At 25.5% G+C, this 20,068-nt stretch overlaps 1 protein-coding gene across 1 annotated transcript in view; it reads left to right on the top strand.

Moving 5' to 3' along the window:
• The first annotated feature begins 421 nt into the window (after window positions 1–421).
• LOC134827178 (TWiK family of potassium channels protein 7) overlaps window positions 422–20,068 on the top strand; it is a 59,452-nt gene continuing 39,805 nt past the window's right edge. Inside the window, exons 1-3 of the mRNA XM_063839747.1 lie at window positions 422–608; window positions 2,307–2,553; window positions 5,389–5,579. Of these exons, the coding sequence (XP_063695817.1) occupies window positions 431–608; window positions 2,307–2,553; window positions 5,389–5,579 (616 nt within the window). The 5' untranslated portion in view covers window positions 422–430. The remainder of the gene's footprint in view (window positions 609–2,306; window positions 2,554–5,388; window positions 5,580–20,068) is intronic.

The following is a 20,068-nucleotide window of genomic DNA, read 5'->3' as shown; positions in this document are numbered from 1 at the left end:
ATAAAATGCTGATAAAAAAATACGACATGACTGCGACAGACAAGCCTCTCACAGTTTTATCATATTTTTCATAAAATTTGTATTCATAAAACAAAATATCGCAAAACAAAAAATAAAATCATTTTTTTCTGCAATATTTGTTACATTTTGCTCTATGATGCGATTGTCATTGCCTCGTTTTGTGTAAATATTACAATACTTAGTAATAATAAATGAATGACACAAAAAAATTGTGCGTGCTAAAATTGTCATAAAAATTCATCATTTACGAAAAAAAAAAAATCGAATAAATTTTTGTCACATGTCTAAGGATTATAAATACGCGCCAATAAATAACGAATAAAAAATGGCTGAAAAGGACAGCGCTAAATATCACTATGAGCCATACACGCAAATCTCGAAATCGTCGTCGGCAAACACAGCGAACACAATGAGCATGCCGGGTCCCAGTGTGAAACGGATGTCCATCGAGCAGGATGAACTGGATGCCGTTTCGAGTCCCTGTTGTGCCTGCACATCGACCACATCCTCGCAAAATAGTCCCTTTTGGGTTGGGCTACTCACGAATTTGGGCATTTGTGCGTTGCTTTTTGCATACACGCTATTAGGTGAGTAAAAATATAAAAAACCAGACGTCTCCATTTTTTCCTACCGTATTTCGTAGAAAAAATGCGGTATTAAACTCGACTTGTTTTAAATAAAATTTATTTGGTTTCATTTTTTGAATGGAGTGCCTCCCACGGAAAATTATTGTTAATTAACATAATTCAAAAAAATAATTCAATTGAAATTTATTGAATGAAATTGAATAACAAGCAGCTATGATGATTCTCGTTCATTCATTGTGAAGCGCTTTTTATGTCTCGATTTTTATTTTAATTAACTTTGAATTATCAGACACGTGGAAATTCCCTGAAAAGCAGCGTGAAAAGAACCTGTGTCAATCAAATTTGTGTTGTTACATGTTGCTAAGGGACATTGTATTTACATGTCAATGTTGATGTAGTCACGAAAAAATTGAATATTTTTGCTAATTAAGGAAATTTGATCATTGTTGCACGCGCCAAAAATAAATTTAAAATTTTTAATAAGCTTTAAATTTTAATTTTTACAAGTTTTTGTGGTAAAAAGTTGATAGAATTAACAAAATATTAAAAATTAAAAAATATTTAAAAAATTATTTGAAAAATTATTAAAAATTTAAATAAATATTAATTAAATTTTAAATTATTTTATTAAAAAAATGAACGTTAATTTTAAATTTTTTGTGAAAATTTGTTTTTTTAATCTTTCTCAACAATTAATTTTTGGTAACTTAATTTTTTATGCAATTTTTAATTAAATAAATTTTTATTAAATATTTTATATAATTTTATCAAAATCTTTCAAATTATAAATTTTTTATTAAAAATTAATTTAATATTTAAATTTAAATATTTTTTTTAATTTTAATTTGAATAATTTTTAATTTTTTTTAATTATTTTATTAAAAGTTTTATAAAATAAATCTAGATTTAAAATTATAAATTATTTTAAAACATTAAAAAATATTTTAAAAGATTAAATTATTTAAATCTTTTACTTTTTTATTTTATATTTTTTTTTAAATTTTTAATGACACAAAAATTCTCAAGCAATTTAACAAAGTAACAAAAAGGGACTTAAAATAACAAAAATATAAATTTCATGAAAATTAAATAATTTTTAATTTAATTTGATTTAATTTTACAAATTTTATTATTAGTTTATTTATTATTTATTTTTTTATTTTTTATTTTTTTTTTTTTTTGATAAATAAAATTAATATTCTAGGTTGAATAAACTTTGAATTCAAAAATAATAAAAAAAAAATCCGCATTAATCATTGAAAGCTTTTAAAAATTTAATGAAATTTTCTTCTCGGAAATTTCTTTTCATGATAAATTCAAACAAAAGATGTTCAAAAATTAATCAACATTCTTTTATTTCAAACTAATTCCCATATTTTGTGCAATAATAAAAATAGAGTAATGGCTAATAATCCTCCCAAACGAAACTCGCAAACGTAAAAAAGGCTTAAAAGAAAAAAAAAATCCTGATTAAAATTTTTTTTTCTCTGTTTATACTCTCGTTTTTTTACACTCCGCACACTTCCAACTGTCTATCTCTCGACAGAAATACATTCAGGAAAATGTAATTTAATATTTATGAATTAATTATATGGTTGAAATGATGATTAAAATTCCCTGACCTACACTTTAAAACGAAAACAAAAAAAAAACTTTGCAACATTAAATTTTCATGAAATTTTTCGTAATTTTTTTCAGGTTCATTCATATTTCTCGCCATCGAGGGCGGCGCATCCCAAATGCATCAACGTACCCTGGCATCCACAAATCGACAAATAAAGCTACATAACACACGAACGGCAGCAACGACGCACGACAACAACAATTTAACGGCAATATCGCGCAACTTGCTGCAAGAGACGCACGAAGCGCGACAACGAACTGTAGAGAATATCTGGGACATTACCGTCTCACTAAATATTTTATATCGAGAAAATTGGACAAGGTAAGTGATTTTTATTTTCACTCATCATTGCTTCGTCGCGTTGAACCTACGAACAAAAAAAAATTGAGATAAAAATGTCAACCTTTCCTTTTGAATTTTTCGTTGCTCGTGACATGAAAGGCGAACGAGACGTAAAGGAAGAGAATTTTTCTATTTCATGCCATAAGTAAGGATTACTGAAGTATGTGTGAGACTTTCTTCGTCTTCGTCTTCTTCTCTCGTGAAAAGAAAGGCGACTCATTCCTTAAATTTTTATCAAATAAAAAAATGTATAATAATGTCATGGCATGCCAGAGCAAAGCAATATCAAACGAAAAGAGATACAAACTATAAGTCACTATATAATGGAATTCCCGAGTAAATGTTTCAAAATCCTTTTTGGCTTAGTCGACATCAAAAGCATTAAACTTGTGTACTTTTTTTCCTTTACGGCGCACAGTGGTCTAAAAATTAAAAAAAAATTATCAAAATTTATTTTAATTTAATTAAATTTTTAATTAATTTATTATTTTAGAATTATTATTATTTAAGCAAAAAATTAAAATTTAAAAAACATAAAAAAAAAATTTATTTTAATTTAAATTAAATTTTTATTTAAAAAATAAAAAAAATAATTTTTTTTTTTTTTTTTATTTAAAAATTTATTAAAAAAAAATATTTTTAAAATTATTTCAATCAAAACAAACAATTTTTTAAAGATTTTTAAAAAAAATATAAAAATAAAATAAAATTAATTTAATTAAATAAATATTTTATTTATTTTCGTTTAAATTAAAATTCAAAAAAAAATAAAATAAAATATTATTTTTTTACTATTTTATTTTTTTATTTTTTAAATAAAAAAATTATTTGCAGACTCAAAAAATAAATTTCATCCCACTGTGCATCGTTGTCTTCTTCTGCGATGATGACGACAAGTCTAAATACAAGTGCAGGTAGTAAAAAAAAGGAGTAAAATAAAAAAGAAATCGAACTTTCTTCCGTGCTTCACATTTTTATACTGAATGCTATCAGATTCCGCATCAACATCTAAGCTAACTAGTGAACCACGTCGCACTCTGTCTCCGTTGTTCGCAAAATGTAAGAAAAAGGGAAAAAGAAGAAGAGCTATAATAGATTTATATAAAAGAATACAAGATTTAATAATGAAGTTCCTTTTTCACCCGTTTATATTTTTTTTTATTTTTTTTTTTCGTATATTGGAAAAGTTTTTCATTCTTCGGTTTCTCGAAAAAAAAAACATTGACATGGATTGAAAAATTGGAAAAAGAGAAGAACAAAAAGGATAACAGAGAGACATTTTTTGCGTCAAACTGCGATATGAGATGGATGTTGGTTGGAAAAAAGTGCATTTTCAAACGAGAAAAAGGGAGAAAAGTTAATTAAAAAATGTGCTTTTGGATCATGTGGGCACTCCAATCAATGGCTTTATGGATGATTTGATTCGAATTTCATAAGAGAAAAGTCGAATGGTTTGTTTTTGGTTTTGTACTGCGTTAGAAATGTAAAACGATGCGGTATTTAGGTCGTTTGACGAATAAAGATTTGAACGTTTTTTGTGAAAAATTTGTCATTTGTAAAATTTTCAACGAAAAAAAATTTCATGGATCGCCTTAAAATTAATAAAAATATGAAAATACATGATAATAAAAAATTATAGAATTGAAGTACAAAAAATTTTTTTTATTAATTTTAAATTAATTTTAATTTAAAAAATTTTTTTTTTCGATTTTAATTTTTTATATTTCATTTTTTTTAATTTTTGAAATTTTTTTTTCAATTTTAATTTTTTTATTATGAATTTCTTAACAAATTTAATTTAAAAAAAATATTTTAAGTTAAAAAAATTAGTCGATATCAATTTTGCATTGATTTTTTTTTAAATTTTTTAAAATAAAAAAATAATTAAAAAAAATAAATTTAAAAAAACTAAATTTAAAAAAAATAAATAAAAAAAAAATATATTAAGTTAAAATAAAAACATGATAAAATAAAATTAAAATTTAAAAAAAAAATTGAATTAAAATAAAAATAAATTTTAAAAAATTATTTTTTTTTAAATTTAAAAAAATGAAAATTGAAAAAAAAAATTTAAACTAAAAAAATGAAATATAAAAAAAATTAAAATGGAAAAAAAATTTAAAAAATTAGAATTAATAAAAAAATTTTTAATACTTCAATTCAATAATTTTGAAAAAAATTAAAGCATACTAAATTCGTCTCGAAGCCTCTCGAAACACAAAATATTTCACAATTTCTACTTTTTCAAGCGTTTTCAAGCGAAAATTGCAATTCTATCACTTTTTAAGCTCCTTTGCACGAAATAAACGTAAATTTGCATCGGATTTGTGACTTAAAATCACTTCGCTATTGTTCCCGTTCGAGCGTGCTGCAACAAAATCTTTTCTCCTCTTTCACTTTTGATAATCTTGTCGATCGGAAAAACAAGCCTTACGGAGGTAGGCATGAGAAAAGTCAAATAAAAAAGTAAACTTTTTTGTTGTCATTGTTATTACACTACAACAATACACAAATAAAAAAGTTTTACGGCAAATCCAATCAAATAGTACAAATAACTGAAGCGGTACATTTTCTGTTGCAGAGGAACGCTGTGTGTGTCAAAATTGGATTGTTAAACTTTGTTGTCTTCATTTTTTTTTTTTTTTTTTTTTTTTTTTTGAATTCAGAAGCTTAAAAGAACGTAAAAATGAAAAGAAATTGGATAAAAAGTTAAACTTTTTTTTCGTTGGGCTTGATTTGTGTCTCAAAATGTGTCATAAAATCCACAAAAATCAATTTCTAACGAAAAAAAAATTTTTTTTATTTCTTCCACAGACTGGCAGCAATTGAATTAGCGAAATTCCAAGATCAAATTATGAAACAAATCATCAGTGAGTTGCCGCCCAATGCGATACAACAATCGCCGCCAGCTACAGGTGCCATCACAATACCACAATCAATACAAGACTACGAATGGACATTTGCGCGAGCATTTCTCTATTCGTTGACGGTGCTAACGACAATAGGTAAGTCGAGTTTTCTTTAAAAATTTAAACAACAAAAAAAAATATTAAAATAGTTCTTAACAAAACAAGCAACAAAACAAAAACTTTTCTATCGTCTTCCATCATTATGAGAAACTTTAAACACTTTTTTTTTTTTTTGCTCAAAAGCAATTACTTGAGAAAGTAATTAAAAACTTTGAGGAAAATTTCAATTTGACTTGAGTGGCTTTTCTTTCGTCAACTTTTCAATCTCGTCTATTCTATCGCTCGCCGAAAAAAAGTCACACCTTTTCACGAGACACAAAAAAACACTCGTCGTACTACATAATTAATGAGCAAGTTCTTTAAAGCTGCTCTCTCTCTCTCTCGTGAAGTTGAAATTTGTGAAACAACAACATCTTATTTTAAAATTGTAGCAAAGGATAATAATAACATGAAATAACTACCATTATTACTCGTGTTGCTGCTTGGCTTGCTGCCTACTTCATGTTTGTTCAGTTACCTGAATCTTTTTTTTCGTTATATTTTAAATTTTCTTTTTTTGTCCATTAACATAACTTTAATAACCTGGCTACAAACTCTCATTAGCCGGGTCCCGCATGCAAGGTATAAAAATAAAAACGGAAGTTTTTTCACGAAATAGCTAATATTTGTTCCGACAGTTGTTGCATAAACAATTCAGGGGTGTTAGCTGAAGTAAAAGTTCATTTTTGAGCCTTTTTTGAAGTCCATACGAACTTTGAAATGCAATAACTTTAATTTTGCTTTACGAATTTCTTTAGATTTTTTTGTAATTAGTTAAAAGTAGCTTTGAGAAGGTTTCTGTGAAGTAAAATAAAGAAAAAAATATCATATAAATTTTAAAAAAATTAATAAAAATGAAAATTAAGGCTTAAAATTAATATTTTTGAATGTTGAATTAATTGCATACCTCCAGGAGTTGATTTTTTTTTCAAGAAAAAATTTTCTTTGGTAAAACAAAGTTTACGGGTCCTCTAATTTACTTAAAAAATAAAAAAATTATTACACAAATTTGAAAAAAAATTAAAAAAAATGAAAATCAAGGTTTAAAATTGATATTTTTGAAAGTTACAAACTTTGAAATGCTATAACTCAAATTCTGCTTTACGAATTTCTTTAGATTTTTTTGTAATGTGTTAAAAGTAGCTTTGAGAAGGTTTCTGTGAAGTAAAATTAAGAAAAATTCATATAAATTTGAAAAAAATTCATAAAAATGAAAATTAAGGTTTAAAATTAATATTTCTGAAAGTTAAATCAATTGCATACCTTCAGGAGTTGATTTTTTATTTTAGAAAATTTTTCTTTGGTAGAACGAAGTTTACGGGTCTTCTAATTTTCATTGAAAATTCAAACTTATTACACAAATTTGAAAAAAAAAATCATAAAAATGAAAAATAAGACTTAAAAATGATATTTTTGAAAGTTGAATTGATTGCATACCTTCAGGATTTGATTTTTTTTATTAAGAAAAAACTTTCTTTGGTAGAACGAAGTTTACGGGTCTTCTAATTTTCCTTTAAAAATTGAAATTTTTGTGCCCTTATGATGCGACATCCCTGAAAAAACCCAGACTCACAGGTTGCTACATTATTAAAAGTCTAAAAATAAAAAAGCATTGTTTATTAATAGAGCAAGATTGCACACAGACACCTCCTTTAAAATGCCTTCATGCAAGGAAAATTGCATTGTTATTACTGCCTATTTAAATAAATCATCCCAAAGTAAAAAAAAAAGTACCCGTTGCAACCACTTTTTATGATGTTATTAGGCACCGTTCATTATTATGCTGCTCACTGTTCATTTCGCCCGCAAAACAAAAGAAAAAAAAGTTTTAAAGTAGACAAAATCTGGGTCACGAAGGTTTTAAAAATATGTCTCTCATGTAACTTTTGGTCCCTTTGGCATTATTGCTGCGCGCCGTCACCAAAAACAATTAATCTCCTCTTTTTCTTATACCATTGCTCTATGAATACATGAGCTGTTCAGGCACACAAAAAGGTCCTTACACCCGAAACAGACACAACAGATAAATCAAAATATGGTTATCATTTAGACAACATTTATCACATTCGTTGGAGAAAAAAGAGCTTCTTACCGTGTCACGTGAACCGATGTTCTGTGAAACTCGTAATGAACCGGAATTGTTGGAGAAAAATCCAGAGCAGGCGATTTTTTTGCTCTCTCTTCTTATAATATTCTAATGTACAGTTGAATACTTGTTTGATTGTGAGATAGTGTGTTGACAATGATAAATGTACCAAAATTCAAAGTTTATTGTTATTAAGTATATATTGCTCGATCTCCCTTCTCTCTCTTTCGCTCTTTATGTTTATCTCGTTATGAAAATGGTTTAAAGAGATGAGAGAAGGAGATGCAAAATGTTGGGAAAGCTCGCCGCCGCCTTTGTGGTTGTTGTGTACAATAATATTTAATTTATCATGAGAGATGTTCAACAATGACATCTGGTTGATCCTTTTTCGTCTTCCATTTTCTACTTTTTCTTAAATTTTATGTAATGACTTCCTTTCTTGTGTCCTTGAAAATTTTCTTAAAAATTATTTTTAAAAGTTTTGATCGAAGTCAATTAAGATTTTTTTGTTCATTAAAGATTTTATTTTTGACAGCTTCAAAATTTTAAAATAAAAAATAAATAAAGTATATAAAAAATAAATTTTAAGAAAAAATTAAATCTGAAAAAAAATTTAATTTTTTCAATTAAATTGAACTCAAAACTGCTAAAAAATTGAAAAATAGTTTTGTTTTAAAAACTAAATCAAGAGCAAAAAAACTGTGTCAAAAACTGTGTCAAAGCTATTTTTGTCAAATCTTGCTCCAAATGGATAGAAATTTGTTTTAAAAACTAAATCAAGAGCAAAAAAACTGTGTCAAAGCCATTTTTGTCAAATCTTGCTCCAAATGGATAAAAATTTGTCAGAGGGCTCTAATTTATCATTTTTAATCATTTTTTAACTCAAAACTGCCAAAAAATTGAAACTGAAAAAAAAATTTTTCTTTGACATAGTTTTGTTTTAAAAACTAAATCAAGAGCAAAAAAACTGTGTCAAAAACTGTGTCAAAGCTATTTTTGTCAAATCTTGCTCCAAATGGATAAAAAATTTGTCAGAGGGCTCTAATTTATCATTTTTAATCATTTTATAACTCAAAACTGCCAAAAAATTGAAACTGAAAAAAAAATTTTTTATTTGACATAGTTTTGTTTTAAAAACTAAATCAAGAGCAAAAAAACTGTGTCAAAAACTGTGTCAAAGCTATTTTTGTCAAATCTTGCTCCAAATGGATAGAAATTTGTCAGAGGGCTCTAATTTATCATTTTTAATCATTTTTTAACTCAAAACTGCCAAAAAATTGAAACTGAAAAAAAATTTTTTCTTTGACATAGTTTTGTTTTAAAAACTAAATCAAGAGCAAAAAAACTGTGTCAAAAACTGTGTCAAAGCAATTTTTGTCAAATTTTGTTCCAAATGGATTGAAATTTGTCAGAGGGCTCTAATTTATCATTTTTAATCATTTTTTAACTCAAAACTGCCAAAAAATTGAAACTGAAAAAAAATTTTTTCTTTGACATAGTTTTGTTTTAAAAACTAAATCAAGAGCAAAAAAACTGTGTCAAAAACTGTGTCAAAGCTATTTTTGTCAAATCTTGCTCCAAATGGATAGAAATTTGTCAGAGGGCTCTAATTTATCATTTTTAATCATTTTTTAACTCAAAACTGCCAAAAAATTGAAACTGAAAAAAAATTTTTTCTTTGACATAGTTTTGTTTTAAAAACTAAATCAAGAGCAAAAAAACTGTGTCAAAAACTGTGTCAAAGCTATTTTTGTCAAATCTTGCTCCAAATGGATAGAAATTTGTCAGAGGGCTCTAATTTATCATTTTTAATCATTTTTTAACTCAAAACTGCCAAAAAATTGAAACTGAAAAAAAATTTTTTCTTTGACATAGTTTTGTTTTAAAAACTAAATCAAGAGCAAAAAAACTGTGTCAAAAACTGTGTCAAAGCTATTTTTGTCAAATCTTGCTCCAAATGGATAGAAATTTGTCAGAGGGCTCTAATTTATCATTTTTAATCATTTTTTAACTCAAAACTGCCAAAAAATTGAAACTGAAAAAAAATTTTTTCTTTGACATAGTTTTGTTTTAAAAACTAAATCAAGAGCAAAAAAACTGTGTCAAAAACTGTGTCAAAGCTATTTTTGTCAAATCTTGCTCCAAATGGATAGAAATTTGTCAGAGGGCTCTAATTTATCATTTTTAATCATTTTTTAACTCAAAACTGCCAAAAAATTGAAACTGAAAAAAAAATTTTTTCTTTGACATAGTTTTGTTTTAAAAACTAAATCAAGAGCAAAAAAACTGTGTCAAAAACTGTGTCAAAGCTATTTTTGTCAAATCTTGCTCCAAATGGATAAAAAATTATCAATAAATTATAAAAATAATTAACATAGAATTTTCTCTATAATATTTAAAATTAATGAAATTAACTGAGACAAATTAAATTGAAAAAAAAAAGTTTTTTAAATTATTATTCCAATACAGGATATTCTTAAGTTACTAAAAATGTTATTTAAAATAAAAAAAAAATTATATAAAAAAAATTAAAATATAAAATTAAATATAATAAAATTAAATATATATAAAATAATAAAAAATTAAAATTAATTTTTAAAAAAATCGATTTTAAAAAATTTTAATTAGTAATTTTTAAGTTAATTTTAAGTAATTTTTAATTTTTCAAAATATTAAAAAATTAATTTAAAAAAAAATATTTTTCAAAATATAATTCAAATATAATAATAATTCAAACATACCAATAGATTTTTTAATCGAAATATTTTAAATTAAGCATAATATTAATTCTTAAATAAATTTTTTTCAGCTTTGTTTTATTAGCAAATTTTAAAAAATAAAAAAAAAACATAAAAATTCAGGATATTTAAATTAAATTTTTAACTTGAAATTGAATTTTTATAAAAAAAAATTTTTACAATTTAATTTCTATGAAAATAAGTATCTTTTAACGTTCATCAAAAAAAGAACTTAATAACTCCGAAAACATTAATCTAAAAAGATTATCTGCTGAAAGCTGACTATTTTTTTTTCAACAAATTTAATCCTTTAAGTACATTTCATCTCCTTACTCTCCTGTCTCCATTTACTTTATTTATTTAAATATTTGATGAGGTCTATTGATTGTTCCTTTATTATAACTCAATTGACGACAAACTGCTGGAAGAAAATAAAAAAAAGTGACAAAACAAAGCTTCTTTTTATATTTAATACATAATTAAGTTTGCACTTTGTCTCTCTCTCTATCTCTCGACGATATACATTTCGTCTCGTGCCACACAAAAAATTCATGGAGTGTGTTAATTAATCAATCAGAATAACATCAAAATGCTTTTACCCAAAAGTTTTCCTGGATAAACACAGAGACTTGTATCTTTCTTACTTTTGCACGAAGGATAAGGAATTTTCCGAAAAAGTTTTTTTTTTCGTACGTGCACAATGATGAATATTTGACGAAAACCAAAGTATTACTGAATGTGTCGCCCGAAAATGTGACCTCTCGTGTTGAAACTCGTGAGAGAGAGAGAAAATTCAGAAGCTTTACTTTTCGGATTATTTGTTTCATAACAAAACTTGTAAATTATTTAGGGCACTCTTTCTGCGTGATATTTATAGTGATGGCACGTCTCTTTCAATTGGTCGAACTTTCTTTTTGGGTTCGTTTTTCCATGTCAAATTATTGCGTCAATTGAGCTTTTGTGAGATTTATTCGTGTCCAATTGCGTGACACATGAGCTGCGTGCGTATTTGCCTCACTTAAGTCCATCCATAATACGAAAACATCAATTTTATGGCGATATTTGGATGGGAAGCTGCCGCTGGAAAGGGAAAAGGGTTTTCATTTTATGACTAAATGAAACAATTTATCTTCCAGAATCACTTTAGTGGTTATAAAAACAAAAGTTGACTCGACTGGTCTTCTTCTTCTTCTTCTTATGGTAATATCACATGTGTTAGCTAAAAGAGAAAAAAAAACAATATGAAGTTTTTTTATAAACCTATTTCATGACTTCTTGTTCAGTCGTTCACTTAAGAGTGGAAGATAAGATATTGACACACATTTGAGTGTGTTTGTGCAATTTGGCAGGGATGGATATCGATTTTTTGGGTTTTTTAAGGCTTTGGGCCCCTGGAGATGCGGGAATTGTTAAAAAAACGAAAAATATTTTAATTTTTCATTTTATTTTGATTTTTTTTAAAAACTGAAACATTTTAAAAAATTAAAAAAAATAAAACTAAATAAAAGAAAAATAAAATAAAAATAAAATAAAAAATTAAATTGAATAAAATTTAATTTTTGAAATGAAGAAAAATTATAAAAAATAATTGTAAAAAAAAATTTTTTAAATTTTTAACCATTTTAAATATTCTTTTCTCAATTTTTTATTTTTTTTATTTTAAATAAAAAACTATCAGTTTTTAAAAATATTAATCAAATTAATTTTTAAAAAATTAATTATTTCATTTAATTTAACATTTCCCGCACCTTCCCTTGAAAAAACCTAAAAATTAATAAAATTTTACTCAGATTTGAAAAAAAAATTTTTTTTTGTGTTAAAAGGTCCTCGAAACTTCAGTCTATTGAGCTTTTGGATGGTTCCGGGCACTGCATGTACCTAAAAAAAGATGAAAAAAAAATGTAGACAAAAGAAAAAGGAGGAGGATGAACGTGATATATACAAATGAAAACAGTCTGATGGGTATACAAACAATGGATAAGTATCAAAACAGAAGAGAAAACAAAAGAAAAAGAGTTCGAAGTGTGTTTGTCCTTGCCATCAAACAGATTATTTTATACGTTCAGCACGCAAACATGCCGAATCTATGTCATTGGCAATTGACAAAAATGAATGCCAAGGGAATTCCAACTCGTGACTCGAACTTAGAATATTCTTTCTAGAAGCACGAGCGCTGTAACACTTATTAGGTGTTTGATTCACGTCCTCCGGGTATCAATCAGAGACGCAATATTTTCACCAAAACAAAATTTTTCTTACCAACAACTCCGTCTCTTTAAATAGATTTCCGGTCAGGCGAACGACGACGACGACGACGTTGAAAAATGAGATTCAATTTGCCGTGAGGGCGAGTCACAGTCAAGTATCAATTTCTCCGTTCCTCCCGTTATTTGTCGCTCCGTGTCGTTTTGCGGCGAAAAGGCAAAATAATAAAGATGATGATTATTGTTGTTAACTTCCCACACTCGACAGCAACCACACTCCGATGCCGAGAGAGCAAATCTACCGCTGTGCCCCATTTGTACATTTTCATCACAGTATGAATCTTTTATTTTTATTTTCTTGGCAGCAAAAACGACGACGACGACGGTATCGACAATGACATTGCTCGCTGCTGAGATATTCATTGATGTCGGGATTTCTTTTGATGTGTTTTTGTCAGGCGCTCATTCCTTTAACTTTTATCCTTTATGGGATTGTTTTATGGATGTCTTGCACGCAGATATTCAAGGAAATTGTGAACAAAAAAAGATAAACGTAATTTTAAAGATTTTCCTGTAAATAAAAAAAATCAGAACAAAATTTAGTGAAAAAATTTAAAGATTTGAAAAGGAAAAATATTAAATAAAATTTTTAATAAATAATTAAATTAAATAAATATTAAAAAATATTAAAAAATTATAAAAAAATTATGAAAATTTTTGAAAAATATAAGTCAGTGTCAATAATTTTAAATCTACTTTTAAATTTTTAAAGTCAAAAATTTTTTAAATTAAATTTTTTTGGAAAAAATTAAAATTTTTTTTTATAATTTTAAATATTTCAATTTATCATTCAATATTTAAAAAAAAAATCAATAATTATGTTTTTTTTTTATTTTTTTTTACTTTTGAGCATATTTTTAAAATATTTTATTTCAATAAATATTAGATAAGAGATAAATAAAAAAAATATTTAAATATTTTAGAAAAAAATTAAAATTTATTTTAAACATATTTTTATCAGATTTTTAAAAAATTTGAATCAATTTCAAAAAAAAATTTTGAAAATTTTATTTATTTTTAAATTTTATTTAAATAAAATATTTTAAAATTGTGCTAAAAAGTAAAAAAATAAATGACAAACAATAAATAAAAAAATTAAATTTAAAATTAAATTAATTTTTTTTTTAAATTATTGAATGATAAATTTTAAATATTTAAAGTTATGCAAAAAATATTATAAAAATTTTTAAAGTTCAAAAATTGAAAAATTAAATTTGAGCTTTAAAATTATTTAAATTATTTTAAAATATTTTTCATGAAATTTTTAAACTTAAATTCAAAATTTTAAAAAATAATCAAAATTTGATGAAAATAATTTTTACATTTTTTTATTATATTTAAAAAATTTTAGAACTTATTTTTAAATTAAATATTTTTTTTTTCAAATTTTTAATTAAAAAAAAAAAAAAAAAAATTTTTTTTTAAAATTTAAATAAAATTAAAATAATTTCAAAACTAAAAAAATGGTAAAAAAAAAAATACTTACAAGCTATTTCTCGATAAAACCTGAACTACCCCAAACCACACATGTATCTCGTCAGTTGTAAATCTTTATTCTCCCACATAAATTGTTATCGATTGAGACAATCAAAATCTTATCTGGGAACCGATGTGGATTGTGCGGGAACAAAGATGGATTTATTTTCATGATGCGACACATGTGAGCATTACATGAAAATAAATAAAATTTATTACAAGTGACCTGGTTCTCTAATCAAAAAAAAAAAAAAAATGCTGCTCGAGACAAAAACGATCGAAAAGTGAATTTATATGCAAAGCCCGAGTAAATTATTATTCCATAGATTCCGAGTAGTAAATAAATATCTATCCGGTTAAATATTTACGTGACCCTATTCTTCTTCTTTCTCTCTCTTGCTTTCTCTCTGTGTCGATCGAATCTGCCGAATATTCATTAGGAACGATACTAAATTAAGCCTCGATTTTTCTTTCTTTCGTTTTCTTTGCTTCGCTTGCTGCCAGCGATACATTATTCAAGTTGCTTCGTTTTGCATTCCGTTCCATTTACAACATGAATCAAATTATTTTATGATTTAGTATTGTCTGGTGTACAATAAAGTACATTAGTATTGCATGAAAAAGCTGCCAATGAAATGATAGAGCCCGAGACTTTTGTACGAAAAAAATTTTTTTTTCCTGAATAAAAATACGGGATCACGTAAATTTTCAATATGATACAATAAAAAAATAATATCCTGCAGCATTTAAATTGGAATATAAGGCTTTGATTAATTATTAGTTGTATCAATGTTTATATTTTTTGCATTTTTCTCCAAATTGAATACAAAAAAAAAATTTTTTGAATGCAAATCACGACTTCAGATTTTTTTTTTTTGCGAAAAACGAAGAAAAGCAAATTTTGATGATTTTTACGAGATATGAAAAATTTAAGTTTCCATCAGACATTCAAGCGCCATTCCCCCAATTATTCCCTTCTGACACGACACTTTCGCTGAAAAAAAAAATAACAACGATGGAGAGAGCACAAAAAAAGATGAACAGCAAATAATTGAAGTGAAAAATTGCCAGTCACGCAATATAACGCCTTTTATTTGGCCCATGGTAGAATAAAATGAAAGAATAATGTGGCCATTCCAATTTTTAGCTTCATTTTCGTGCGTACATGATGAATAATTTTGCCCTTAAACCATTTTTATGCAAATTACAACGAGATATCTCGTTCCGCTCGTTCTCTCTTTTTTTTATTTGATCTTGAAAAACATTCAAATTAAAATGTTTTCTTTCATGCAAAATCGTAAAAAAAAATTCAATAGATGTCCTCTTGTTGCTCATGCTATTTTTACTTACTTACCTATCTTTAGGAGGAAAATATAAACCACAAAGTCGGTACTTTATGATGTTTCACAGGTCATTGCAGGTTGTTGTTGTTGTTGAAGAGATGAAAAAAGAAGGCTTTTTAAGATTTTCCAATTGAACGGTATTATTGGGAAAAATGCTTTCTCAAGCAAAATGTGGGTATTCGCATTAGGTTTATACAGCAAAAAATATTAAAAGTTGTTATCATAAAAAAAATCATTGACTTTGTCGTATTTAAATAATTTTAATTTGATTTAAAAAATTTTAACCACGTGGTTTATTTAGTCACGTGACTTGTTTAATAACTTGTTACATCTTAAATTTATCTAAAAGTTCGAAATTTTTTAAAAATGCCTTTGAACCATAGGGAAGGAAATTATTTTCTAAAAAAAAATAAAAATTTTAAAAATTAAATAATAAAAGAAAACCACGTGATCATCTTAACCACGTGACTTTTCTAACTATATGATAATTTTTATTTTTTTCAGCTAATTTAAAGACTTTTTAATATTTGCTGAAATTAAATTCAGTTTATATAAAAATAAATAAGAAAATTAGTAAAATTAATAAATTTAACTAAACCACGTGGTTAATTTAACCACGTGACTTATTAAAAAGTAATAAATTTATATATTTTGTTAATTTTTAATCAATTTTCGAGTCAATTTATTGACATTAAGGTTTTAATTAAAAAAAAAAAAACAAAATTAAATTGAAATAAAAGATCTAATCAAACCACGTGGTTAACTGAACCACGTGACTTATTTTAAAGTAATAAATTTATATATTTTGTTAATTTTTAATCAATTTTCGAGTAACTTCATGAGCATTTACTTTGAAAACAAAAATATAAATAAATGGAAAGAAAAAATTCAATCAAACCACGTGGTTAGCTAAACCACGTGACTTATTTTAAATTGAAATAAATTAATATTTTTTATTTGTTTTTTTAGAAAAATTTTAAATAATTTATTTTTTAATTAAAAAAAAAAATTTTTTTTGAATTAAAAAATCTAAATTAACCACGTGACTCAGACTGACTCTCATTATCGTATAAAACCAAATTTTTCGTCGAAACACGATTAAAATCATGAAAGAGGAAGACGAAGCGGATACCAAATGCAATGGATGGGGAACGATATCATTTGTTCTACATGAATAATGTTTTCAACAAAAATTTATACATCCTGGCTTTCCTTGCTCCATTGACTTTTTTACCATAACTAAGACAACTACTTCAGTAAATATCTCTCTTGCTGTTGTCTCTTCTCGGAAGAGATCGAGGGAATTGTATAACCAACAATTGGGTCACTTTTGCTAATGAAATGTTCTTTATAAGAGCTCTTGTGCCCCTTTTTAGCTTTTATAACATAAAATTTTATTTTACATAAATTCAGGTGAATCGACCTGTGAATGGAGCTCGTAAAGCTCTTTCGGTAATGGAATAGATAACGGCAAAAAGTTTCGCACAAAGCTCAAAATCCATCTCAATTTCGGCGTCTAATCAAAACAAAACAAGGAAACACACACAGAAGGCAATAACGATTTGTGTGACTTGTCTTTGATCAACCAAAAAGCAAATTTCTTTTATCATCATCTCGCAAGCACAACAACATCCTCGTTATTCGTTTTTTTATATTACTTTTGTTTTTTTGTTACTCTCTCTCTCTCTCGGTGCCATTCAAAGTTTATTCATCAACTCGACTCTAAAATGTCTTTTATAAACAGAATTTCTGTCAAAATGAATCTTACGTGTTTTGTTTTTCGGATGATGATACTCTAGACTTCTTTTGTTTGCGATGCGGATCTTTATGAGCAATCACATTACCATCATTTTCGTATTTTGTTTTAAGAGTTTACTAAGTATTTTACTGCCACATAAATTTTTCCTCTTGATGTCGATGGTAGATGGCGATGACTTTGTGTGCGTTCGTTCGTCTATACTTTTCTGTGAGTAAACAATTAATTTGCATATAAATCGGAAGATGTATAAAATTCATTGTAAAGTCGGAACGTAGAAGGATTTAGTCGGTTACGATCTTGTTATTATAGGAAGCTTAACAAACCATGATCTTTCGTGAAATATTTTTCCTGTATTTATGTCTTTAAAAGGTGTTTGGAATTTTAAATGATGAGTTTTTTTTCGGGGATGGGGAATTAACGGGAAATTGACTTTTGACGTAAAAGAGTTTTTTTTTTGAATCGCAATTAATATCAAATTATTTCCAAAATAAGACCTTATTCTTGTGAATATTTTATTTTTTTCATCAAGAAAAATTATTTAATTTTTTAAAAATTAAATTAAATTAAAAATTAATTTAAAAAAATAAACTTTTAAAAAAATATATATATAAATTAAGAAAAATGTATTTTTGTTATATTCAAAAGCTTTAATGATAAAAATTTAAAAAAAAAATAAATAGAAAATATTCCAATATTTTTTTTTAAATAAATAATTCAAAAGCTTTCAAATAAAATAATTAAATTTCAGGTAAAAAAATATTTTTTATTTTAAAATTTTTATTTTTTATTAGTTAACACTTTTTTATTTTCTTATTAAAAAAATTAAAAACTATATTTTTCAATGTTCAAAAGCCTAAATAGATGTAAAGTAAACTTTTTTTTCAATAAAAAACGTAAAAAAATAATTAAAATTTTTTTCCGAATAAAATAATTCAAATACAAAATTAAATTTCAGATTTTTTTTGAACTTTAAAATTTTATTTATTTATTTATTTTTTTTTATTTTTTTTTTAAAGATTTAGAATTTTTTATATTATATTAAAACTAAATTTAAATAAAAAAAAAATCAAAAAATTAGAACTAACTAAAAAATAACAATTTTAAAATAAAATCAGATTAATTTTGTTTATTACAAAATTTCAAATTTTTTGGAAGAAAATTTTTTAATTTTTTATACTAGAATAAAAATTTAAGAAAAATATAAAATTTTAAAGTAAAAAAATTATCCTGAAATTTTCCAAAAAAAAAATGAATTAAAATCAGAAAAAAAAAATTAATAAAAAAAAAATTTTAATTTAAAATTAATTTAATTATTTTCTTTAAATTCTAATTATTTTTTTTTTAATTTAAAAAAAAAAATTTTAATTAAATTAAAATAAATCGAAAATAAATTAAATATCAAAAAATTTAGAAAAAAATAATTTTTTATGAAAAACTTTTAAATTTAATTTTATATTCAACAATTTTCCTTCACTTGTTGATTTCAAACAATTTTCTCATTAAAATATTTTTTATAGGTATGTCTCAAATTTCATGAATTGGTCAAAAAATTTTCTATCAATCAACAAATTCTTCGAAAATCAAATAAATTTAAATATTTTCAATCGATTTTCCTCAAATATCATTTTCTTGCCGCCCGAAAAAACAAACATTGTGACTCTTTGTCATGTTTTCGAGCAACAAGATAGACAAGAATATATGTTATGTTGTTATTTTATGATTTCATTTCCTCCTATCTCGACTTGAACGAATAAATTTCTTGTTTTGCTGCAACAGTCAAAGAATTCTGAGAACATGACTGATTACAACTGCCAGAAAATGACATTTATCCATTTTTTGTGTAATTTTCCTCAGAATCACTTGATAGAACTTCCGTTGCCCTATTTTCGTGAAAAGTTAATTTATATTCAAGTTCATTTCAGTAATTTCCTCGTCTTTGATCAATTTCTTGCATTCAAAATGAAATTCAATTATTATTTATTATTCATGCGACTTCAATGTGTCTTCAAAAGCACACAAGAAAAAAAAATTGTATGATAAATCATGAGTTTTGATCTCGCGCGCAAAACATAAACAGTATCATAATTTTTACGGTTTGACAGATAGACACAATTTGTATTCCTGCCACATGTGAGGCATGCCAAAGAGAAAAAACGGAAGGAAACCTTCAAACATCAAACATGCCGCATAGCGTTTCTCAAGTTATGTGTGAAATGTAAAGAGGCACAACGCACATGTCATAAAAATATTTTAACTTTTTATCATTATACATATGCCGCCACATCATTTTCTACGTGCGTGCAAATGAAAAATCTTATTTCCATCTTTTTTTTTCATCGGGTGATTCCCTTAAAAAGCCTTCGTCTTACACGCATCACGTCAGATTCAAGATATTCCGTGAAAAGGAGACGTGAATGGTTTTTTTTTTGTTTGTGTTTCGAAACAAAATTTTATGGTTGAAGAATTTTATGTGCGCCAATTCACACACACGCCCGATTTTTTTTTTTTTTTTTTTTTTGACAGAAAATCCATAAAAATTATGAATTTTCTGTGTGGCGATGATGAATTTTCAATCAAAAAAATATATGTCATCCGTTGATTACTCTCTCAAGTCGCAAACGAGGAGAGCAAAACTCAATTTGCTGAAATTTTAATTTATTTCCTGTTGAGCCGCATTGAAAAGTAATCATCGACCCAATTCTGCAAGTAAATAAACAACAACAAGCTCATTTTTTTTTCTTCTTCGTTTCTGCATTCATTCATTCTAACCTGAGGAGGATGATGACGATGAGGTTCATTCGAAAGAGGAAAATTTTTAAC

The sequence above is a fragment of the Culicoides brevitarsis genome, chromosome 1 (genome assembly GCF_036172545.1).
Source record: "Culicoides brevitarsis isolate CSIRO-B50_1 chromosome 1, AGI_CSIRO_Cbre_v1, whole genome shotgun sequence".
Lineage (NCBI taxonomy): Eukaryota > Metazoa > Arthropoda > Insecta > Diptera > Ceratopogonidae > Culicoides > Culicoides brevitarsis.
The sequence above is the reverse complement of the archived record's forward strand: the minus strand, read 5'-3'. Positions and strand labels throughout refer to the sequence as shown.